Here is a 20,644-nt window from a genome sequence, read left to right as displayed (position 1 = left end):
TGTCTCCATTTCATGGGGCCAAGGCCACATCTCCAGGACTTATAGAGTTGTTACATGGACAAACACCAGCCTCCTGTCCCCCAAATCCTAGAACAGTTTTGACGCCCTCCACACAGTCCTGCCTGCCACCATCTAAAGCTTAGTTCTATGTGTTCACATTCCCTGTTCTCTTCTGATCATAGTGGTTTCCCTTTCCTTCCCAGGAGCTTAACCTTGTATTTTTAATGTGAGGTAGAGGGCTGCTTTTTTTCAGCAGTCTGTGTTTGTATAAGGGGTCCTTACTCATTCAACTGATCATATTGCCAGAACTAGAAAGTTGGCATGTACTACATTTTTAAACCTGAAAATAATTGTTTTGCTGCTAGTATTTCTAGATCAGAAGTCATACACTTGCAGCTTTTGGGATAAACCCAACCCACAGATGTGTTTTGTTTGGCCTGGACACTTTTGGCCCACATTGTGTTTTTTTTTTAAATTCTCACTTTAAGAAGCCAACTTTTAAAAATCAGGAGATTTCACATAAGAATCCAGATTTCCTGGTTTTCTTTAAAAACAGAAAGATCTGCAATGATGGGTCCATCTTCTGTCATTTATAGCCCACCGGAGTTAAATAGCACCTACTCCCGACAGTGAGGGCACATGTCTTCCCAGTTGCTGGACCCTCTCTCCTACTTCACATTGTCCCACCCAGCCCGCTTCACCCATTGGCATTACCTGCGTGGCCTCTACAGATATTTGCCATGCCAGCCCCCGATGACAAATCGCATCCAGATTTCATTTATATATGTATATTTTTTTAACGACTATAGCACCTGGTATTCCTAGGTGGTCTCCCATCCAAGTACGGATTTCAAATATGAGTTGTCCCAGTAGACTGGAAGCTCTATGGAGTCAGGAACTGGGGCTGGATTGTTCACCCTCTATCACACCCAGCATATTGCCTGATTGGTGGTAAGCATTCAGGAATTTTGTATTTTGAATGAATTGATTTAGGAATGGATGACTTATTCTAAAAATAAACACCCAAAAGTCCAAACAGTCCTGTGGCGGAAACCTCTTCAAAATGTTGGCAGCCTTGAAGCCCTTAATGTTTAAACTCAGCATCATCACATCTTAAGTAATCGCAAGCAGCAAAGTAGCAAGTGGAAGTTTGTTATTCATTTCCCATATGGTTTTCAACAAGTCTCTTAATTTTCCTCTGTCTCCAACTCTCCTTTGGAGAATGGACAAAAATACTTCCCTTTTCGAGGGACTAACACTAAGACATAACCTGTTTCTCAGACAAGCTGTGTTATATGTACACGTGACCCAGTACTGTTAGGGCCAGTATGCAGCCAAGTCAGCATGGGAAAATCTTAAGTGCACCTGGAAAGAGACCAGGGTGTAATTTTCAGAGATGGGTTATTGAATGACAGCTTCCCCATCGGTCCAGTGAGAAATTTAATTTGCCAAGGACTCAACACAGGAAGCATTTGCCGATTAAAAATATGTCTAAACAGATGTTCTGCTCAGCCTGGAAGAAGGATCTTAATGCAACTGTCATTATTGGATTTTCTTGGATTACTACTATCTGGAATCAGAGTTCAAATAGAAGGATGTAATTATTTATTATGGCCAAGAGTTCTGCATTTGAAGAGGAGCTCAGGGGCGTCTGAAAGGATTTAATATGCTGGGGGTGGGGTGGGCTGGGGGATAAAGTCCATTTAAATTCTCTGGCTCTGGGAATGTCCTTTCTGAAAAAGCAGAGCTGCTGTAACTATTCAATGTTCTATTTCCAGCCGAAGGCACAGCCATGTCATAAACAGAACCAGGCCTGACCCAGCCTTCTCAAGCAAGGAACTTCGAATTTTCAATTAGTCAACTGATCACTCCCACACTAGAAGTAAACACCCTGACAGTCCACCCAGCTGCCTAACACCCACCCCATGGGCAGATCTGCACCTGGCCTGTGCTGCCGCAATCCCGAAAGACTGAATAGCAGCCCCTCACTGAAAGGGACTGTGGATTATCCTGCATAAGTGGTTATCAAACCTGGCCGCACACTTGAATCAACTGGGGAGCTTTTAAAAAATTCTGGTGTCCACCCCTCTGCCCCGAGATTGAGACTCAGTTTGGCCCAGTGTGGAGTCAAGGCATCTGTAGTTTTTAAAGCTCCCCAGGTTATTCAAAAGCAAAAATAAGTTTGAGAACCACTGATATAGCCCAAAAGTTAAGAGTGAGGGGTTTGGGGTCAGGAGGATTTAGGTTCAGGATAAACACTGTCATTTGCTACCCGCATGGCCTTGGACAAGCCACTCTCCCCTGAGCCTTCATTCTTGCTGTACAGTGGTGGGCATTGAACCAGGTAACGAATGTCAAACACCTGCCATGGTAAGGGCCCAATCTGCGCTGCAGTAATGACTATCAAGGTCTGCATTTGGGGACAGGCTAGAAATAATGCCTAAAGTTAGGCTCATCCTTTACACCCAAATACACTGACAGTGGCATTCAGGGGTTCAGCACTGAGTGGTGCTTTGTGCCCAACTTTGTGGGATCCCTGTTCTATGGTACAACCAGATTCTATTATTTGCTTCAGCAAAAAGCCCTTAGGGACTGCTACTGAAAGTGAAAAGTCCATTCTTTTTCATGAATATGGTTCTGGAAATCAGGCTCTAGCAAAACAGTCACAGCTTCATTCATAGAGCAGTTACACACTCCATTTCATTAATCCTATTATTATCAGCCCCAAAATGCATGCCTAGCTCCCATCTCCAGGGGAGGGAGGCTCCCCAGACCAAATGGCCTGCCAGGGGGATGCTGAGCGAGCAATTCTCTGAGCCCCCCAGCCCTCCCTAGAGCTGGAAGCACAAATCCCCACGGTCAGGCCTGAGGGGAACCACATAATGCCCGGAAATAAAGCGGCCACTGAAGCTGGAAAGCCAGCCGGGGGCTTCCCTCAGACCCTTTCTCCTGCTTGGGCGGTCTCTTTTTCTAGGGGTGGTAGAAAGAGGGCGGGTTGTGATTAAAGGGGGATCTGAGATTGACACAACTTATCTTTAACTCAAACAAAACAAGAAGCACCCACGTTGATACCTGATAGGCTCCTGGAGGGATGGACAGATGGGAAGGCAAGAGGGACAGGCTAGAACAGCCTGCCCTCCCCTCATCTTTGGGGTCTCCTTCCCCCTCAGGACTGCCCTGGATGCTTAACGACCTGCTCACCTGCTGCCGTAATATGGAGTGCAGGATTGGCCTAACTTTGACATTATCTTCTTCAGACAAACCAAGGTCATTTGAGGGTCTGCAGACTATGGATTTAGACAGCTTTAGGGGAGTGGGGCATGGTAGGTGGGGGAGTGCTGTCATTATCCTCCTTAAAAAACCCAAGAAGGTGTCTTGTTGCAGTGTGGGTACTATGCACAACCCCACCAGAGGCAGAATTTTAATGGGCTGCAGAAACCATATTCCTTCCTGCTGTCCTTAATTTTGTTTCTGTGCAGCTGGTAACAGCGGTGGGATCCCAGTCCAGAGGTGGATGATGCACTTTCAATGCTAAATAATATAATTCTTGGAGGTGGAAGTGGAGGGAGAGAGGAAGAAGTGGAGGACCTACATTCATGGGGCACCTTTTACAAAACAGACACCTGAGTATGCACCTGACATAAACATTATTTCTAATTCTCTCCAAAGTTCATGTGAGAAGTCAGATAACTTTTCCATAGTCATAGCTAATAGTGCCTGCGCTGGGATGTAAACCCAAGTGAGTCTGACTATCCAAGTTTATTTAGTTGAGTCATTTTATACCCAACAAACTAGTACATGTTAAAAACTCTGACAATGTCTATCACTGGTGAGCAAGTAAGAGGCAATGAAGAAATGTGTTAGAGGGTCTCCAAGTATGGCCACCAGCAACTTCTCTCATCCCTGTGAGCCCCTGCCATTTATCACACTAAGGAGTAGAATATATTTTCTTCACCTTGAACTTGAGCTGGCCCTTGTCTTGTTGTGACCACTAGGAACATGGCAGAAGCAACATTCTGATAGCTCTGAGTCCAGGCCTTTAGAGGACTGGTGGCTTCTGCTTCCTCCCTCTGGGAAGACAGCTGTCATGCTGTAAAAACATCTCAGATTAGACAACTAAGTGGGGAAAGTCCAGGTGGAGAGAGGATCCACATGGAGGCACACTGAAGCACCAGGGTTGTGACTAAAGCCTTTTTGAACCTCCCGGCCCAGCCCAGCTTCTAGATGAATGTAAGTGACTCCAGCCAATGTTAAATCACAGCAACATGAAAGATAACAAACCACTGTTTGAAGTCACTAAGTTTGGGGGTAGTTTTTATGCAAGAGTAAATCACTTAAATCAGGAAGGAAAAAAATGATTTGGCATCTACGTCACTGCAGTGTAATATGGCAAACCCCCTCTGGTTTCATTCCCACACCCTAGGCTCCATTTTTACCAGTAAGTGCTGGTCATCTGTGGCGAAATGAAGTGCCACTGAGTTACCAGATCTCTGGGGAGCCTGACATAAGTCAAAATACCTTTGAATAAGCAAAGTGATAAATACAGATTTTAAAGGGAGTCTTGCACATGGCCCCAGAAACAAACTGTATGACTGAGAAACAAATGCACATTTGTCAAATGCTGGTGGTGGGGAGTGGGAGCTAAAGAACCTACCTCTTTCTAAAAGAGGTCAAAGGGATAAGAGAAGGTTCAGAAACCCAGTAAAAAAAAATTAGGAAAAGAGAGGAAGAGGTGAGTCACAGAAGCGCACAACCAAACCACTGGCAAAGGTAGAAAAAGATGTTCAAAGTTACCAGCAGTCAGAGAAACACAAATCAAGTAATAATAAGCTACTGTTTACCATATTAAAAATACTAATAATACTTCGTGCTAGAAAGGATATGAGAGGGTTGCATTTGTAAGTTGCTATGGAAATGTGAATAGTTACACCTTTTGAAATGTATTCTAGCTATATTTATTAAAAACAGTAAGTACGTAAGGGTCTCCTATGTTCAGGAATTTTATTGCAGCCATTGTTCATGATGGCAAAAACTTAAAGTGAATATTAATTGATAAAGGAAGGATTGAATAAATTATGGTCCATTCATACCAGGAATATTTTGCAACTATTCAAAAGAATAACGTTATAACAAATGTCCTAGAGGGGTTTCTCATAAAGTATTGGTGAATAAGAAAAGCATGATATGTAAAAAAACATGTATCAAATACAATCCCATTTTTAAAAATCCCATTTTTTATAGTTATATATATGTTAATATGTGTTTATATATGTATATTGTATATCTCTACATAAATGTATATGTGAATATATGTGCATAGAGAAAAATGTGGAGGCATGCATACGAAATCATTAGTATGCATTACCTGGGAAAGGAGGGAGGGGTGATATGTAGAAAAAAGAAGTGAAGGAAGTAACCAAATTACAACATAAAAAATATGTGATTGCATCATTGCATTTATGCATTCATGTGAATTATATATATACGCATTGTGTGAAATTATGCATATGCATGTGTATGTGCAAAATATAAAACAACATTAAAGCAAACACATAAAATAAAGCAAATAATGATTTCTATTTCATCTCTACACAGTCATGCCTGAAACACAAGATTCTGGTATCTACAAATTATTCCTTTTGCTCTGCGTTATTTTTATGTAGAAGAAACGCCATTGCCGGCAGTGGGGCCCGATTCCTGCAGAATGCAGGTGGGACAGAAGCTTAGTAGCCTCTCTCCTCCAGCACAGCTTCTGAAGAGGAAAAGCATCTCCAAAAGCGAGATGCTTCCAGTGAGACGCCTCCCCATAATATCCAGGCTAGAATCTCTTGGAACTGGGAGAGCATGAGCATGGCTGAGTGTTGCTGTGCAGATAGGAGGTGGTGGTACTTCCAGGCAGGCAGGTGCTAACAGGTGGCCGTGCCCAATGACAGCTACCTGCCCCCTCTCCCAACAGCCCAAGGAATCTCTAGCCTATGCCCTCCTTCCCAGGCCCCACCCCAGCTTTATTTTCCTTCCTCGCCTCTCCTGCCTACTTGTTCTGTCAGGCCCCTAGTTCCCCAAGCTTCATCTGCCCTCCTCTTAGCCCTTGGGGATTTCAACTCACAAGCCAAGTGCTAGAGAGAAAAGTCAAGTACATACTGTAGAGTTTAACTGAAAAGCATACAGTCCCTGAGCAACCAAATGCCACCCTTCTATCCCTTTCTTTGGCAGCCAGCCCACCCCAGTCAATGAAAGGACACACTCCCTTATGCCCACAGACTTCAGTGCTTCTCAGTCCACTAAGATTAAAGGTATAATAGCAGGTCCCAAAGCCAGGGTGTGGGAGAGGAGTAAGTAAGGAATGACTGCTTAATGGGTGGGGCGGAGGCGGGGGGTCTCCTCTGGAGGTGATGAAAATGTTCTGGAACTAGTTAGATGATGGCTGCACAACACTGTGAATGTACGTAATGCCGCTAAATTGCACACAATAAAATGGTAAATTTTACATTATGTGAAATTTACCACAGTTTAAAAAAAAGCACCCGAAGGCCTGGTGGGGCCTCACATTACCCTTTTTAGCTTCCTCACTGCTGGCATTCACGGCTGTAGCATTCAGCCAGCTCTCCAATGACTGCTCTCCAAGCCCACCTGAAGAAAGGAAGAAGAAAAGAAACGTGAGGACCCATCTGCCTTCTTTGCACCAGCACCGACAGATGAGGGAGCCAATCTGGTCACCGGGGGGATGATCAGAATCCCCAGTGGGTCAGTAGAGATTTGTTCATTGGGCACCTACCATACACAGGGCCCTGTTCTAGACACTGGGGCAAAAAAGAACCTGCTTTTTTATAAACATGCAGATAATTCACAAATTATACAAGTATTACTCTCCTTAGTCAGTTCAAGGACACTTGGAGTCAAATATACAAAGTCAGCTTCCTCACCCACACCTCCATAAGAAAGCCCAAATGCAAACAGGACACTTTCTCTGCTGCCGTTCTGGAGTCCCCCTGCTGTGGAATGCAGAGAGGTGTCATCCATGCTGCTTCTAAACGCATGATGTCGTCGCTTACTGCTGTACTGGCGTTCTGGTTTCTTCTTTGAGGTGACTCTCCTTTTAGAAATTGCTCTATTTACTTTGTAAATAAGACTCTGCAGACACAGCCTCAGTCAAGGCCAGTGATGCATATATTCATTTGCCATGATTTATAAGCCAGCTTTACATCTGTCCCCACCAAGAATATGGTCGATCATCAACTATTATTAGACCCCAGGTACATTTCCAGCACTGGGGATCTAGCAGTGAACAAGACAGATAGGTGCGTACATTCTAAATGGGTGGCTGCACAACAAACAGCAGGTAAGAAAATAAAGAAATAAGATCATTACAGGTTCAGGTTATGTGCTTTACTCCAGGAAGAAAACCATATCAAATTCAGTATGTGGTACAGCGTGATTGGAGCAGCTGCTTAGTAGGTGATCGGAGAAGGCCCTTCCAGAGAGGTGATACGCAGGCTGACACTTGAAAGATCCTAAGGAGTCGACCACATGGAGATCTGGGCCAGTGAATCCCCAGCAGGAGGCAGGATGGGAAAAGAACGTGGATCAGGAATGGGCTTGTCCTGTGGCGGGGCTGACCACGGTGACCACGGGGGATGAGGGCAGAGAGGGAGGCCAGAACCACAGGGTTTAAAGCAAAAGAGGGACAGAGGGACATGTTTTTATTTGTTTTACCAAGATCCCTCTGGCAAGAAAAAGAGAAAGCCTTGTGATGGTCCAGGCAATAGACAGTAGTGGGGTAGGCTGAACAGTGCAATGGAGATGTTGGAGACCTGTCATATTAGGAATATAGCTGGAGGCAGAGCAACAAGAGAGGCTGATGGGTAAGGTAGGAGGAACCAAGAGGGGCCACCAATGACTCCTACATGTGAGGTATGAGCAACTGGGTGGATAGTGACACCAGGAAACAGATTTGAGGACAAAGTCTGTGTCCATGAGAGACTATTATACATATGAATCCACATTGAAGCAACTACAGGACAATCGATTCCCTAATGCAAAATTATTTCTTGCTTTTGTTTAGAAATTTGCAGCTTACAAAACTGTTTCCCCATATCTGCTTTGACCCTGATTAGAACACTCTGTGGCAGATGGAGTGTCACCCCATTTTACAGAGGAGAAAACTGAGAACAAAATAATCAACCCAGGGTTCCCCAGTCCACAAAAAAAGCTGAGGGTTCAGGACAGTCTCCTGGTCAGAGCCCGATGATTGTTCCTGTGCCCCATAGCTAGGAAGGGTCCCAAACACAGAACCCCATGCCCTGGCCCCAGACAACCAGCGGATCCGGCCCTGTGGTCCCGCATCCCAACTCCTGACATGCCGACTACCTCTTCTTCCCCTCTTTGACTCTGACATTGGCGGTGGACCAGACGCATGCTGACATTTTTGTATGCCTTCATCCTGCTTGTTCTGATGTCTTTCTAGCCAGCTCGGAATCCACTCACACACTCCCTGCAGCTGCCGGGGCCTTCGCTGCCAGCTCCCAGCCCTCTGGGTATTCTTCCAGTTGCGATATCATTTCCTCTCAAGCTAAAGGTCAGGGGAAATCCTGATGGTATGAAAATTGCTGGCCAGCAGAGGAATGTGCCATGTATGGAGTGAAGGAGAGCCTGAGGCTGAGACTCTGGAACTAGCTTAGTCTTTTCTCCTCTGTGTAACTGTGGATAAGATCTTGGGCATTAGATTTTTCATCTGTCAAATGGGCTCTTGTGAGGAACAAATGAGGTCATGGGTTTGTTCAGGAATTTGTTCATTCAACAAATATTTATCCAGCACCTGCTACATGCCAGATGCTGTTTCTGCTGCTCAGGATATGACACTGAACAAACTCTACCCTGACATCATGGAAACTACTTTCTGATGAACAATAGGGGAGAAGACGATAAACAAATAGGCAATTAAGTATCCAAGTCAGTTGTTAAGAAGCACTACAGAGAAAATAAATGAAGAGATCAGTGGATGCCAGGCATAAGGGTTTGCGGCTTCATGTGAGGTAGAAAAGCAGAAGCCTAAAGAAAGTCAGGGGGACACTTTGCAGCTATCTGGGGAAGAGCATTCCAAACTGAGGGAACAGCAGGTGCAAAGGCCCTGGAATGGGAGTGTATTTGGCAGGAGGGAGGCGGATATGACTGGAATGGAATGAGCGAGGGGGAGAGTAGTAGACGATGAAGTCAGCGGGCAGTGGAGGATCTGGAGAATCAGCTCATGTGGGGCCTTGCAGGCCATTTTCAGGATTTAGGCTTTTATTCTGAGAGATCTAGATGGGAGCCAGAGGACACGAAAGAGCTTCATAATTGCACCAGCTTTGAATATGACTAGAGTTAACAGTAGTGGACAGGAGGGGGACAGAGGAGCTGGAATGTGAAAGGACATTCCATGTAGCACTCCCAGCATAAAGGGTTGGTAAGTTTAGACCTGCTTGGCTCCTGCACAAGGGGTGGGGGAGCAAAAGCAACGGACCTGTACGGATTCCTAGAGGCGGACTGGTCCCAGGTTAGCTGAAGGCTGTGGCTGAGGAGCAAAGGCCAAGGGAGACTTGTATTTAGCCCTGAAGCAGCAGAGGAGGGGAGGACTGAGGACTTCTGATTCCCTTTGCCTCCTGGTGTTTGGGGTTATAATAGCTGATGCATAACAAAAGTTGGGGGATACTGGGTACCTCCCAGTAGGTGAAGCAGGAAACCATCAGTGTTCACTAAGTACCAATTACAATACTGACCTTGTGTTAAGAACAATGCTAAATGCTTTTTTGGCTTTGAGTTTTGAAATTCTAGCCTTATAAAGACCCAATGACAAAAGGGCCATAAACACCCCCATTTTATAGATGAAACAAGGCTCCAAGGGATAAAGTGACTTGCCTGTCTTGAGAGTACAGAGATGGTCAGCAGTGGTGACAACTGGAGGTGGGTCCTGTCTGACTCCCAAATCTGATTTCCTTCCTCTCAGCCTCAGACCCAGAAAGAACAAGTAGAACAAGTGGGGTGTCTGGGAGAGGCCGGTTATTCCCAAAGGACTCAGGATGTTTTCCAGGTCTGTGGAGGACATCTGAAGTCAGTGATGAGGTTGGGGCCATGGACAGTTAATAACACAGATCCCTCCTGTCATCTTTACCAACAAGAGACTGAAGGCTCTGTCTTTTTTATTGACTTCTTGAATTCCAAGCTCCAGCTCATTCCTTAGATTTGGGAAATTCTTGTCAACTATTTGTCTGAAAATGCTTTCTAATACTTGCTCCTTTTCCTCCCCTTAGAGAATTCCTATTATTCTTAAGTTTCTTCTCCTGATAGTATCAGCTAGGTCTTGTATTTCTCATTCATTATTTTTCATTCTTCGTTTTTTCTCTTCTTCCTTCTGCTTTATTTCTAGATTTCTGTCTTCGATATCACTGATCTTTCCCTCCATTTAGTCGACTCTATTTCCCAAGCTTGTTATTTCATTTTTCAACTCTTGCAGTGTGTTCTTTATCTCCAGAGGTCTATTCGGTTCTTTTTGAGGGTTTCAATCTCCTTGCTAAAGAATTCATTCTGCTCACCTAGTTGTTTTTTCAGTTCCTGAAATTGTTGATATTATTTGTGTCAGATCTCATTGATTTTTTTCCAGAAGTACTAACCTGAATTCTCTGTCATTTAAGTCACATATTTCTATGTCCGTAAGCTTATTTTCTGTAGATTTTTCTATTTCTTTTTGAGATGCCTTGTCACCTTAGTTGTTCACGGTGTTTAATGGACCATTTCTCCACCTGGCCATTAATAGAAGTGTATTCTGATTTTCTTTTTTCCAGAAAGCAGATTTATTATATAATGGTCCCTAGCTTGTTGCAAAGAAGGAGTTCTACTTTTGGTTTCCAGTAGGTGGCATCTAAGCCTCTTGGATCTCTGCTTTAAATAAAGTCTTAAGAATGTCTTTTTTTCCTTATAGATGTTTAATCATGCTCGCTACCCTCAGTCTCAGTTCCTATCAGTGTTAGCAACAGTTTCGGTAGCGTTTGCTCAGTTTCCTCAGGGGCTCCGCGGCGTTCTGTCTCAGAGGGTATGAGGGGAGGGGCCCTCTGGGTTGAGAGATGGGGGGGCTGCGGCTCAGCCTTGGTTTTGCAACCGCGGCTGGTAAAAATCAACTGTTGTTTTTTTGCCATCTTGCTTCTCTGCCTTCTGCCCTGATGACTGAGGCCTGCCACTGGCTGCATGGAGCTCACAGTACTCCCAGGCAGGGTTATTCAGGGAAGTCACCGCACCTTCTCCCCTCCCCACATCCCCTACAGGGAGCTCCAGTAGCTGCAAGAAGCAGCTTCTTTGTTTCTCCCCATCCACCTCCCGACACCCAGGGTTCTGACCTGTAGTAGCTCTTATGCGCAGATCCCACACCCAGATGTGCTGGTGTGCAGTTTGGGTGTTTTTTGTTGAGTTTTAGATGTTCAGCTTATTGTTGTTTCAAGAGGAGAGATCCAGAGATGTCTCTCACTCCGCCATGTTTCTGACATCACTTCCTGTCCTTTTTCTTAGGAGTGCTTTCTCAGAAGCTCAGAATTCATGCTAACAGCACAGCTGAGCCTGGGATCTACCTGGAGTTAATGTGTGGCCACACCCCTGATGAAAACCTTGCAAAACTCCCCATTGCCCTTGGGATGAGTTCCAACTCCTATCATGACTAATGAGGTCCCTGTGATATGGCCCTGCCAGCCTCCTCCATCTGGTGGCTCAGGGCTTCCTACTCCTTCCACCCCTCCTACTCTGTGCTCAGCCAACCTGAGTTACTTATAGCACCTTGGATTTCCACTTCCCTCTTATTGATGCACCTGCCTTGGACACACCCACATTTTCACCTGGCCAAATCCTACTGGTCCTTCCAAGTCTCAGCTTGGATACCACTTACCCTGGGAAGCTTCCCCTTTGCTCCCCTTAGGTTAAAAGCTCCCCTCCTCTTTGCTCCCACAGCCCCCTGGCTTTACTCACATCCTGCATCTCAAGGTATTGTAAGTTCCTGTTTAATCAGCTGATCCCCCAGTCCGGTTTCTAGTTTTTAGCATTTTGAAGGAAGGAACCTTGTCTTCTCCAAAAATGAACACAGAGCAGGCACTTGATAAAATGTTTTGTATGAATAGATGGATGGATGGATTGGATGGAAGATGGATAGAAGGATAGACAGATGGATGGATGAGTTAGGTAGATAGTGCTTGAAGAGAACTCAATCATTTCTAACTCAGCCTAACTGATGGAAAAATTGGTCTATCAGCTTTCATGGTGGGAGGAAAGCAGATATTCTTGAAACAATGGTCAATCTTGGCTGTACTTTGAGATCACCTGGGAAGCTTTTTAGAAAAATTCTGATGCCTGAGTCCCACCCCAGAGGTTCTTGTTTAACTAGTCTGGGTCATGGCCTGGGAGTTGGGATTTTTTAAAGCTCCCCAGGTGATTCTAAAATGCAGCCAAGGTTGAGACTCATATGCAGAGAACCATAAGAGGAAGCCCCATCTGATGATATTTTCTTACAACCAACCTCCTTCTCCTCCCAAGAATGGAAGATGTGGAGCTGGAAACAGACATCAACCACTAAGAAGTTATTTCTCACATCTGAATTGATGGAAAGTTGCTCTGTTTCACTAAAAGGTAGCAAATGAGTAAGACAGGTGTGACTACGGCTATAACTGCAGTAATTGGCACTACAGAAGGAATGTCTGATGCAGACAAAAGATTAGGGGCAATGGAGGGCATGGTGATGATATATTTTTCCTTGAGTGTGATTTCAAGACAAAAATATTTGAAAAAATATACGTGTATATATATATATCCTTATATTTGATTTTTGGTTAATTACCTCTTCGGTGAGAGGATATGCAAAGAGCTGGTAGATTTCATTAGTCACAGGGGTTTATTCAAACGTCTCCTTTGCATAAGAAACCCAGGCTTACAGCTGGTCTCTGGGAAAGAATGCCCTTCAGGCCTTGAAAAGAGAGCTCCAGGCTCGTTCAGCTCTCACTGAAGCACAGCAGAGGTCAGCGGCACGTGATGCACAGGGCCAGGCTCAAATGTTTCTATCCAGCATTTGCAATTCAATCCCACAGTTTCCTTTATGGAACAATTCACTAAATTCAGAGTTGTTCTTTTTTCTAATTCACCATATAATTCACCTCCCAAATTCAATTAAGAAGCAATCTGTTAGCAACTTTGGGAGCAAGCTGCTTTTCTTTGGGAAAGCCTGATTTTCTTCCGCTCTCAAACAAAAAAGTAGCTTAATTATATGCATCATATGAGACACTGATGTACACACAACGCCCCTCCACCATAATTAATGAAATATTAACTATATACATCCAAAGACATCCAGGCAGAAGGGGATAGGCATTCCAAAGCCCAAGGGGGCAGATCCTTGGTCCATGGATGAATATTGCTCATTTAAACAAAAGTTTAATAATAATAATAATAATAATAATTAATAATAATAATAAACAAGACTTTTTATTAATTTTGCCTTCCATCTCTCATTCTTAGAGCCTAACATTACTTAGGTTTTGGTTTTCTTAAGCACAAGAATAACGACCATTTTAAGAGCTGATTATTTGCAGGTACTACACATAGGTTATCTATTTGATCCTCAGGCCACCCCTCCGAGGTGAGTATGTTCTCATTTACAACGCAGGGTAACAGAGGCTTAGACCAGCTAAGATATCACTATGGACCCACAGCCGCTGAGTGGAGAGGTTGAGATTCTCTCTAGATCAGTCTGATGTCAAAGCCTTTACTACACATCACATGCTAAAGTAACCCTGTCAGGACAACCTTCGCTCTCAGTTACTGATGTGAAACAAGACATGAGTGGAGCCATATTAAAATAGAACCAGCGTAGCTGTTTCAGAGGAACTGTCCTGTACGTCTTGTTTTTCTCTGTCTTCCAAACTACGCCAAACTACCAGCATTCTAAGAAGTCGGTAAGAAAGAGAACATCCTGTTTGTAAAGACTGATGAAACTGGACTTTGGCAATGACCGAATCTCTAACCAATCAATGAAGTACAAACCTAGCCTTTTGCCTGATGGCCAAATCTCAAGCCAGTCCATGAAGTACAAATCTAATCTCACTTTGTCCAGCACCAGTGAAATGAACTCTTCTTTAATCTTCCTTCCTTTTTCCCACGGAAACCCTGAGCCTCTCTCCTGTCCTGGGAGAACACTCTTTGGGCTTCTGTCTGAATCTGTTCTTCCCAAATTGCAATTCTTTGGTCACAAATAAATACTTGTGGCCTCTCATTCTGACTTTTTATTTTTAGGTTAACATTAACTTTTTGATAAGTGTATTTATAGCTCTGACCCATCAGAGGTAAATCGAGCTTGAAACTGCTCTGCTCTACTCTCCAAAAAAAGAAAAAAGAAATCTCCAGCATCAGATCCTAAAACTCACTTTATGACTAGTCCATTCATTCCGTAAATGTTGGTTGTGTGCCTGCTTTGGGCAGCACTGTGCTGGGTTTCTAAAGGTAGGGACAGGCAGGACTTAGCTTCAAGATGCCTTCATGGTTCTAGTGAAGGGGAATCAAGAGTAAATGATAAGATTTGCATGGAGGAAGTAAGCACTTTGGAGAAATTAAAACAAAGCTTTTGAAGGAGCACTGGGGGAAGCAAGCCCAGGGAAGGGCTGTCTGAGGAGATGATATCTGAGTTGAGAACCAAAAGATGATAGGGGGACATCGATCTGGGGAGAGTATTCTAGCAAAAAAATTAAAGTAAAAATAAAAAGAAGCCAGCAAGTAAAAATGTCCTGAAGAAGGAAAATAAGAGTCTGATGTGTCTGGAGCTAGAGCTGAGCGAGCTGTACCAGCTTGTGCAAAGCCTTTGTCTTATCAGTCTTAAATTGCCATGCTCTTTGGCCATGTGTAAATGCACAGCGATCCCTAAATAATTAAGATTATTCTTCTTTTACAGAAGAGAAAACTTACTCACGAGTAAATTGTCCAACGTCATCCAGTTGGTAAGTGATTGAATTTGCATTCCAAGGTGGGCCCTCCTGACTCCAGAATACATGTTCAAAACCTTGTCCCTCTACCCCACACCTGTGCAGGTGTGGTCTGAGCAAGCATCCCAGGCAAGACCAATGGATGAAACATCTGCACACCTCTGTCAGAAAACTACTTGAAAGATACTCTGGCTCAGCTGTGGTTTTAATTATTCATTAGAGGAAAAAAAAACGACAAAGCCCCTTTGACAGATTGATTCAGGAATGAACTAGGCAACTACGATAGTAATCAATGTGTAATCCTAAGTAATTCGGTGCCAAGTAATTTTTATATCTCTGCCAAATTTCAAATGCTACAGAAGGGAAAGGGAAATGAGTTAAAAGACTATTGCCAGTTTTTGTTACTGAAATGATTTAATATTGGTGACTGTATAACAAAAAGGAAATTCTTACACACTGCTGGTAGAGGAATAATATAAATTGATAACATTTTATGAGGTAATTTAGCAAGATGTAGCAAAATCTTTTAAAACAGACAAATAATATGACTTCGATCCAATATGATTTCTAGATTTTGGTACTGAAGATTGACTGGCAATGAAGACAATGGATGTTCATCTCAACATTTTTTATAATAAAGACTGTAACAACCACACCCAACAGGGGAGTGGTAAAATGAATTATGACATAATGGAACACTGTGTAACCTTTTTAAACTGTTTTAGAAGAAATTTGCTAAATGGGGAAAATGTTCATTTTGTAAGTCAAAAACAGGTTAGGAAGTAGCACCCAGTATGACTCTATTTTTTTTTTAAGCATGTACCAAAAAAAAAGAAAGAAAGAAAGAAATACTAAATGGAAATACCCACAATGTCCATTGTGATTATCTCTAGTTGGTGATTTTTAGATTAATTTTATTTTCTTATATACTTTTTGCAATTTCCAAGTTTTATTCAATATCTTATTTTTTAAAGTCAGGAAATAAAAGGATTTTCAAAGAATTAGATTACAGAATATACTTTGTCTAAAAACATGTGCTCTGCACTGTGTAGTATATGTGTGCACACACGTACACAACACACAGATGGTTGCCACGGAAACCTTCTTTTCTAATGAAGAAAGAAACATAGTTGTGTTTACACAGATGGAAAGTTGTGGTCCAATTTTTTTTTTCTGATTTTCTACTCTAACCATGGAAAGAAAAAATAATGAGTCCACATCTTGGCAGGATGGAACACAAGAGGGCCTATCAGACAGCGCTGGGTGGGCTCTTCTGAGGTCCAGCCCTCCCTTCTTCAGCCAGTTGACTGGCTCCCACCTGTGTTCTGCACTGGTGGATAAGGCCTCAATTTGCTCCTGCCCCAGGCATAAACTCATGGGAAGCATCTTAACATGCAAATTTGAGCTCTCTCTTCAAAGAGCTTCCAGTTGGATATCCATTTTGCTTGGTGTTGGGGCCTCCAAGGAAGAGAAGAGGCAGGAAAGGGCGGATGATGAAAGGGAACCATGAGCCCCCAGGGAAGCTGCCCTAGCAAACCACTCTCCACCTTCCCTTGGAAGCCCAACCCCACCTAGATGTGCACTGACAGCGTTCTCGGCCCCTAAACCAGGGATTAGACCAGATGTTCTTGAAGACTGAGCAGGCTCTTCCTTAGGAACAGAAAGTGGTTCCCTTCAGGAAAAAAAGAGAGCCCCTTCACTTCCATCTGAGTTCAGAACTACTGGATTCCCTCAGAGCCATACCCATTTCTGGCCAGGACTCACCACCTGCCTTGAATCAAGCCAGTTCCACAATATGCTAGCCATGTGGGAGACACAAGTGTGAACCAGATACTGCCCCATCCACAAGAGCCATGAGGCACAGAGAACAGTGAGAGCAATCCGGTGAAGGAAATCTCATTCCCAACCTAGAAGTCCAGGAGGGCTTCCTGGAGGAATAATATAAATTGATAACATTTTATGAGGTAAATAAAGGTGAAGGAAATCTCATTCCCATCCTAGAAGTCCAGGAGGGTTTCCTGGAGGTGGCCACTGAAGGATAAGAAGGGTTTCAACAAGTAGAGATGGGAAGGATTCTTGCAGGAAACAACTCACTCAGTTTGGTAGCACAGCTTTTTTGATTCAAGCGATCTTCAAGTCATCTTAGAGGGCCTCAGCTCCTTTTATCTTGAAGACCATACTTTGGCCTAAGCTCTGGCCAGGAGCATAGCTGTACCAGCTTTCCTTATCCCCCTAAGTGGAGCCTTTCCCAGACCCCAGCCTAACATACCCCACCTCACCCCCTAATTCAGGATAGGCCTAGGTTGACCTGACAGATGACAGCTTATCTCTGCCGAAACTTTAGCAGGGTCTGAGCACACATCCCAGTTTTATTTAGAAGAAGGAAAGGGTGAGAGGGAGAAGATGACAGATAAGAAAGAAGTATCTGCTCTCTCCTTCACAGCAATGACTGTCACCTGAACGTCCAGTGGGGTTTAGTCCTTTTTGGTTCTGCAAAGCTGTTGAGGATCATTGCTGGTCTTCAGAAGCCTTTAGGGAATTCTTTGGGGCCTTTCCTTTACACAGATTTCCAGAAGCTTTAGGGGGGCAGGCAGTGCTTCTAAAGCAGGGGGTGGTTGAGTGTGGCTGCGGTGGGGCACTAGAGAGACATGACAGGGAATAATTCAAACATGAGGTGTTCACAGCTGACGGTGAAATAGGAAAGGAGCACAGGGACCTGGGAGCATGATGGATACCAATTAAATTCTTCCCTGAGACACTGAAGGCCAAAATTTAGACCAATAAGCTAAATGCTTAAGAGGAAGATTTAGAAGAATCTTCTCAGTCCCCGTTTATTTCCCCTGGGGATCACTGAGCATTACCAGCAATGATCTCCTTTATTTGCTTACGTGTTTACTGCCTGCCTCCCTGACACCTTCTGAAAAATAAGCTCTATCTTCTTCGTTGATGCATACAGGAGGTGGCTGGCTGCTGATGGGAGGGAGGACTGAGGAAGGGAAGGCTGCAGGATGTGAGGCTACAGTGGGCATCAATGCCTGTCTCCAGGCAAAAGCAATGACATTCTGAAGTAAGGCAAGACTATAGGGATGGAGAGGAGGGTGCTGAGAAGAGCTATTTTGGTGACAGGATAAAGATAACTGGGTACCCAGTTGGATATGAGAAGGGAGGTGGGAAGAACAATGTACTCAGCTCTGAGATGAGATAAAGGCACCCACTTGCCCATTCTTCATGCTGAAATATGCTAATAGAAAAGAACATTTCAGAGGGTCCGTTCCAAGCAGTCGGCATAAGAGACCTGGGATAACTTTAATAGGAAATGTGTATCACTGCAAGAGAATTATACATTTTTATTGCAATTTATAAAAATAGTAAGTCAAGACATCCAACGTTCCTAGATGAATTGGGCAAATACTATAAATGTGTCAATCTCCCCAAATGAAGTTATGGGTTTAATGCAATCATGATTCAAATTCTAAGAGAATTTTGTTGGTATCCTCTTAGATTTTTGTAGAAAGGTGATTCTCAAATTCACCTAGAAGAATAAACAAGTGAGACTATTCAAGAAATATTTAAAAATGAAGGACAAGGGCAATGAGGAAGGATAGATTCTACCAAATATTACAACGTATAAAGAAGCTAACATAAAAAAGACATACAGATGAATGAGACATAAATGCTAATGCTACATGTAGAAACACACACTATGTGATAAAGGAGACATCGCCAGACCATGGGGAAAAATATGAATTAGATGGTATTGGCATTATTATTCAGAAGTTAGGGGAAAGGGTATCAATCCTACCCCTAAATAAAACCCAAGTGGATTGAAAAAAGAACAGTTAAGTATAAACAAACAAATCATGGAAATTATGTTATTTCCCAAAGCTATAGTAGGAATAATTTCATATATATAAAAGTATAAGAAATAGAAAATTTGATTTGACATAATTAGCTTCAAAAACTTCAAAACATTTTGTATATCAGAAAGACTAATCCCCTAAAATGAAAACAAATCATCTGTACAAGGGAAGATGTCTGTATTGATGATAACATGTGCTTACCATCCGTTATAGAAAAGGCTCATGCAAATCAATGAGAAAAACTTTATAACCCAGAGACATATGGATGAAGAAAATAGTGAACATGTCATAGAAGAAAAATCTAACCAGTAGATAATTATATAGAAGTTTACCCTCAAGAAATGAAAATAAAAGCAAAAATAAGGTACCACTTTCCAACTATTAAAGTAGCAAAATAAAAAGATTAATAGTAACATTCATGCTGAGTCAGATAGAAGTGGAACTCTCATTTTGTGACGAGTCATTTATTCGGTAAATTTGATGTGCATTTAAAACGTGTATGTCACAGGACTAAGCGCTGGGGGTGCTCAGATACATGATAATTTGTAGAGCCCAGGAAGGGCTTACAGTCAAGCCTGGGAGAAAGAGGAAGACATCGGCATTCACAGGCTTCCAGAGAGGGGCTGGCTGGGTGTGAGGGCACAGCAGAAGGTGAGGAGCAAAGACTTTCCAGAGACTGAGGCGAGGAAGAGGACAGCCTTCTGAGTCCTCAGCCCAAGTCCCACCGGAGTCCAATGCCAACATGCCTTCCCAACTTCCCTCCCCACCGTCACATCCCACAGTCCCACCCACCTGCCAACCACCCTGAACTGCTCAGTTCTCATGGCCAAGTTGCCCCGCCATGACTTTGTTCACACTCTGCCTTCCACCTGCAAGGTCCTCCCGCTACAACCCTCATATACCTCCCTCAAGGCCCAGCTCAGCCTCTTCCATGAAGCCATCCCCCTCTTCTCTGCTTCATTTACATCTCCCTCATGGCCCTTTACTCATTCATTCATTCAGTCCCTCATTCAACAAGCTTTTATGGGGTACCTCTCTGTGCCAGGCACTGTACCAGGTACCAGAAATCGAAAAACAGATTAGACACAGTTCCTGCTCTCAAGGAGCTCCCGGCCCTGATCCTACCATGCCCATAGAATAACTACTTGTGAGCCAGTCTGTCTTCTCTTATGACAATTAGCCCCTTAAGGACTGAGACAACGTCTTGTCTATCTCCGCCATGCGATATTCATAGCAGATGCTTAACAAATACATGCATTTGAACTGGACTGCATTGAATTGACTAAGGCTTGCATATATTATCTCAGCTGATTCTCACTGCTCCAGTGTGGGGTAAGGTAATTACCATTGTTATCTCCTTTTTACAGATGAGGAAACTCGGGTTCAATAAAGTAAAGCATGTCTGTACTCAGAAAATGTTAGGACATGGCCTTTGCACAGATATGACCACAAGACCAATGTCTCAAAGGGCAAACCCCATTAATTGGGTCATAGAAACAGTAGCAAGGAACTCGGGAAATCAAAGAAAGGAAGATGCCTACCCAAGCCCTCTCCAGAGAAGCAGAAAGAACAGCATGAAGCTTCATGGCCTGTCTTTGACCTTTTGGGACAGAAGTCATTTTAGTTCATGGAGAAATGCAGAGCAATGGCTTCACCTTTAAGAGATAACACAGGTAAAGAGAGGCTGAGGTGACTAGTGTTCTTTTGGGTGATGTCATATGTCAGCGAAGTGTAATGGGCCCTTTGTTTCAGAGAGGTTAATATCTATTAGTGGTTCCATCCGACTGATTCATTGGGGCAGAAAGA

The 20,644-nt window shown here is 43.5% G+C and overlaps 1 protein-coding gene across 1 annotated transcript in view; it reads right to left on the bottom strand.

Moving 5' to 3' along the window:
- TLL2 (tolloid like 2) overlaps window positions 1–20,644 on the bottom strand; it is a 119,430-nt gene that overhangs the window by 59,213 nt on the left and 39,573 nt on the right. Inside the window, exon 3 of the mRNA XM_006925920.2 lies at window positions 6,553–6,630. Within this exon, the coding sequence (XP_006925982.1) occupies window positions 6,553–6,630 (78 nt within the window). The remainder of the gene's footprint in view (window positions 1–6,552; window positions 6,631–20,644) is intronic.

This window comes from Pteropus alecto, unplaced genomic scaffold (assembly GCF_000325575.1).
Source record: "Pteropus alecto unplaced genomic scaffold, ASM32557v1 scaffold88, whole genome shotgun sequence".
Lineage (NCBI taxonomy): Eukaryota > Metazoa > Chordata > Mammalia > Chiroptera > Pteropodidae > Pteropus > Pteropus alecto.
The sequence above is the reverse complement of the archived record's forward strand: the minus strand, read 5'-3'. Positions and strand labels throughout refer to the sequence as shown.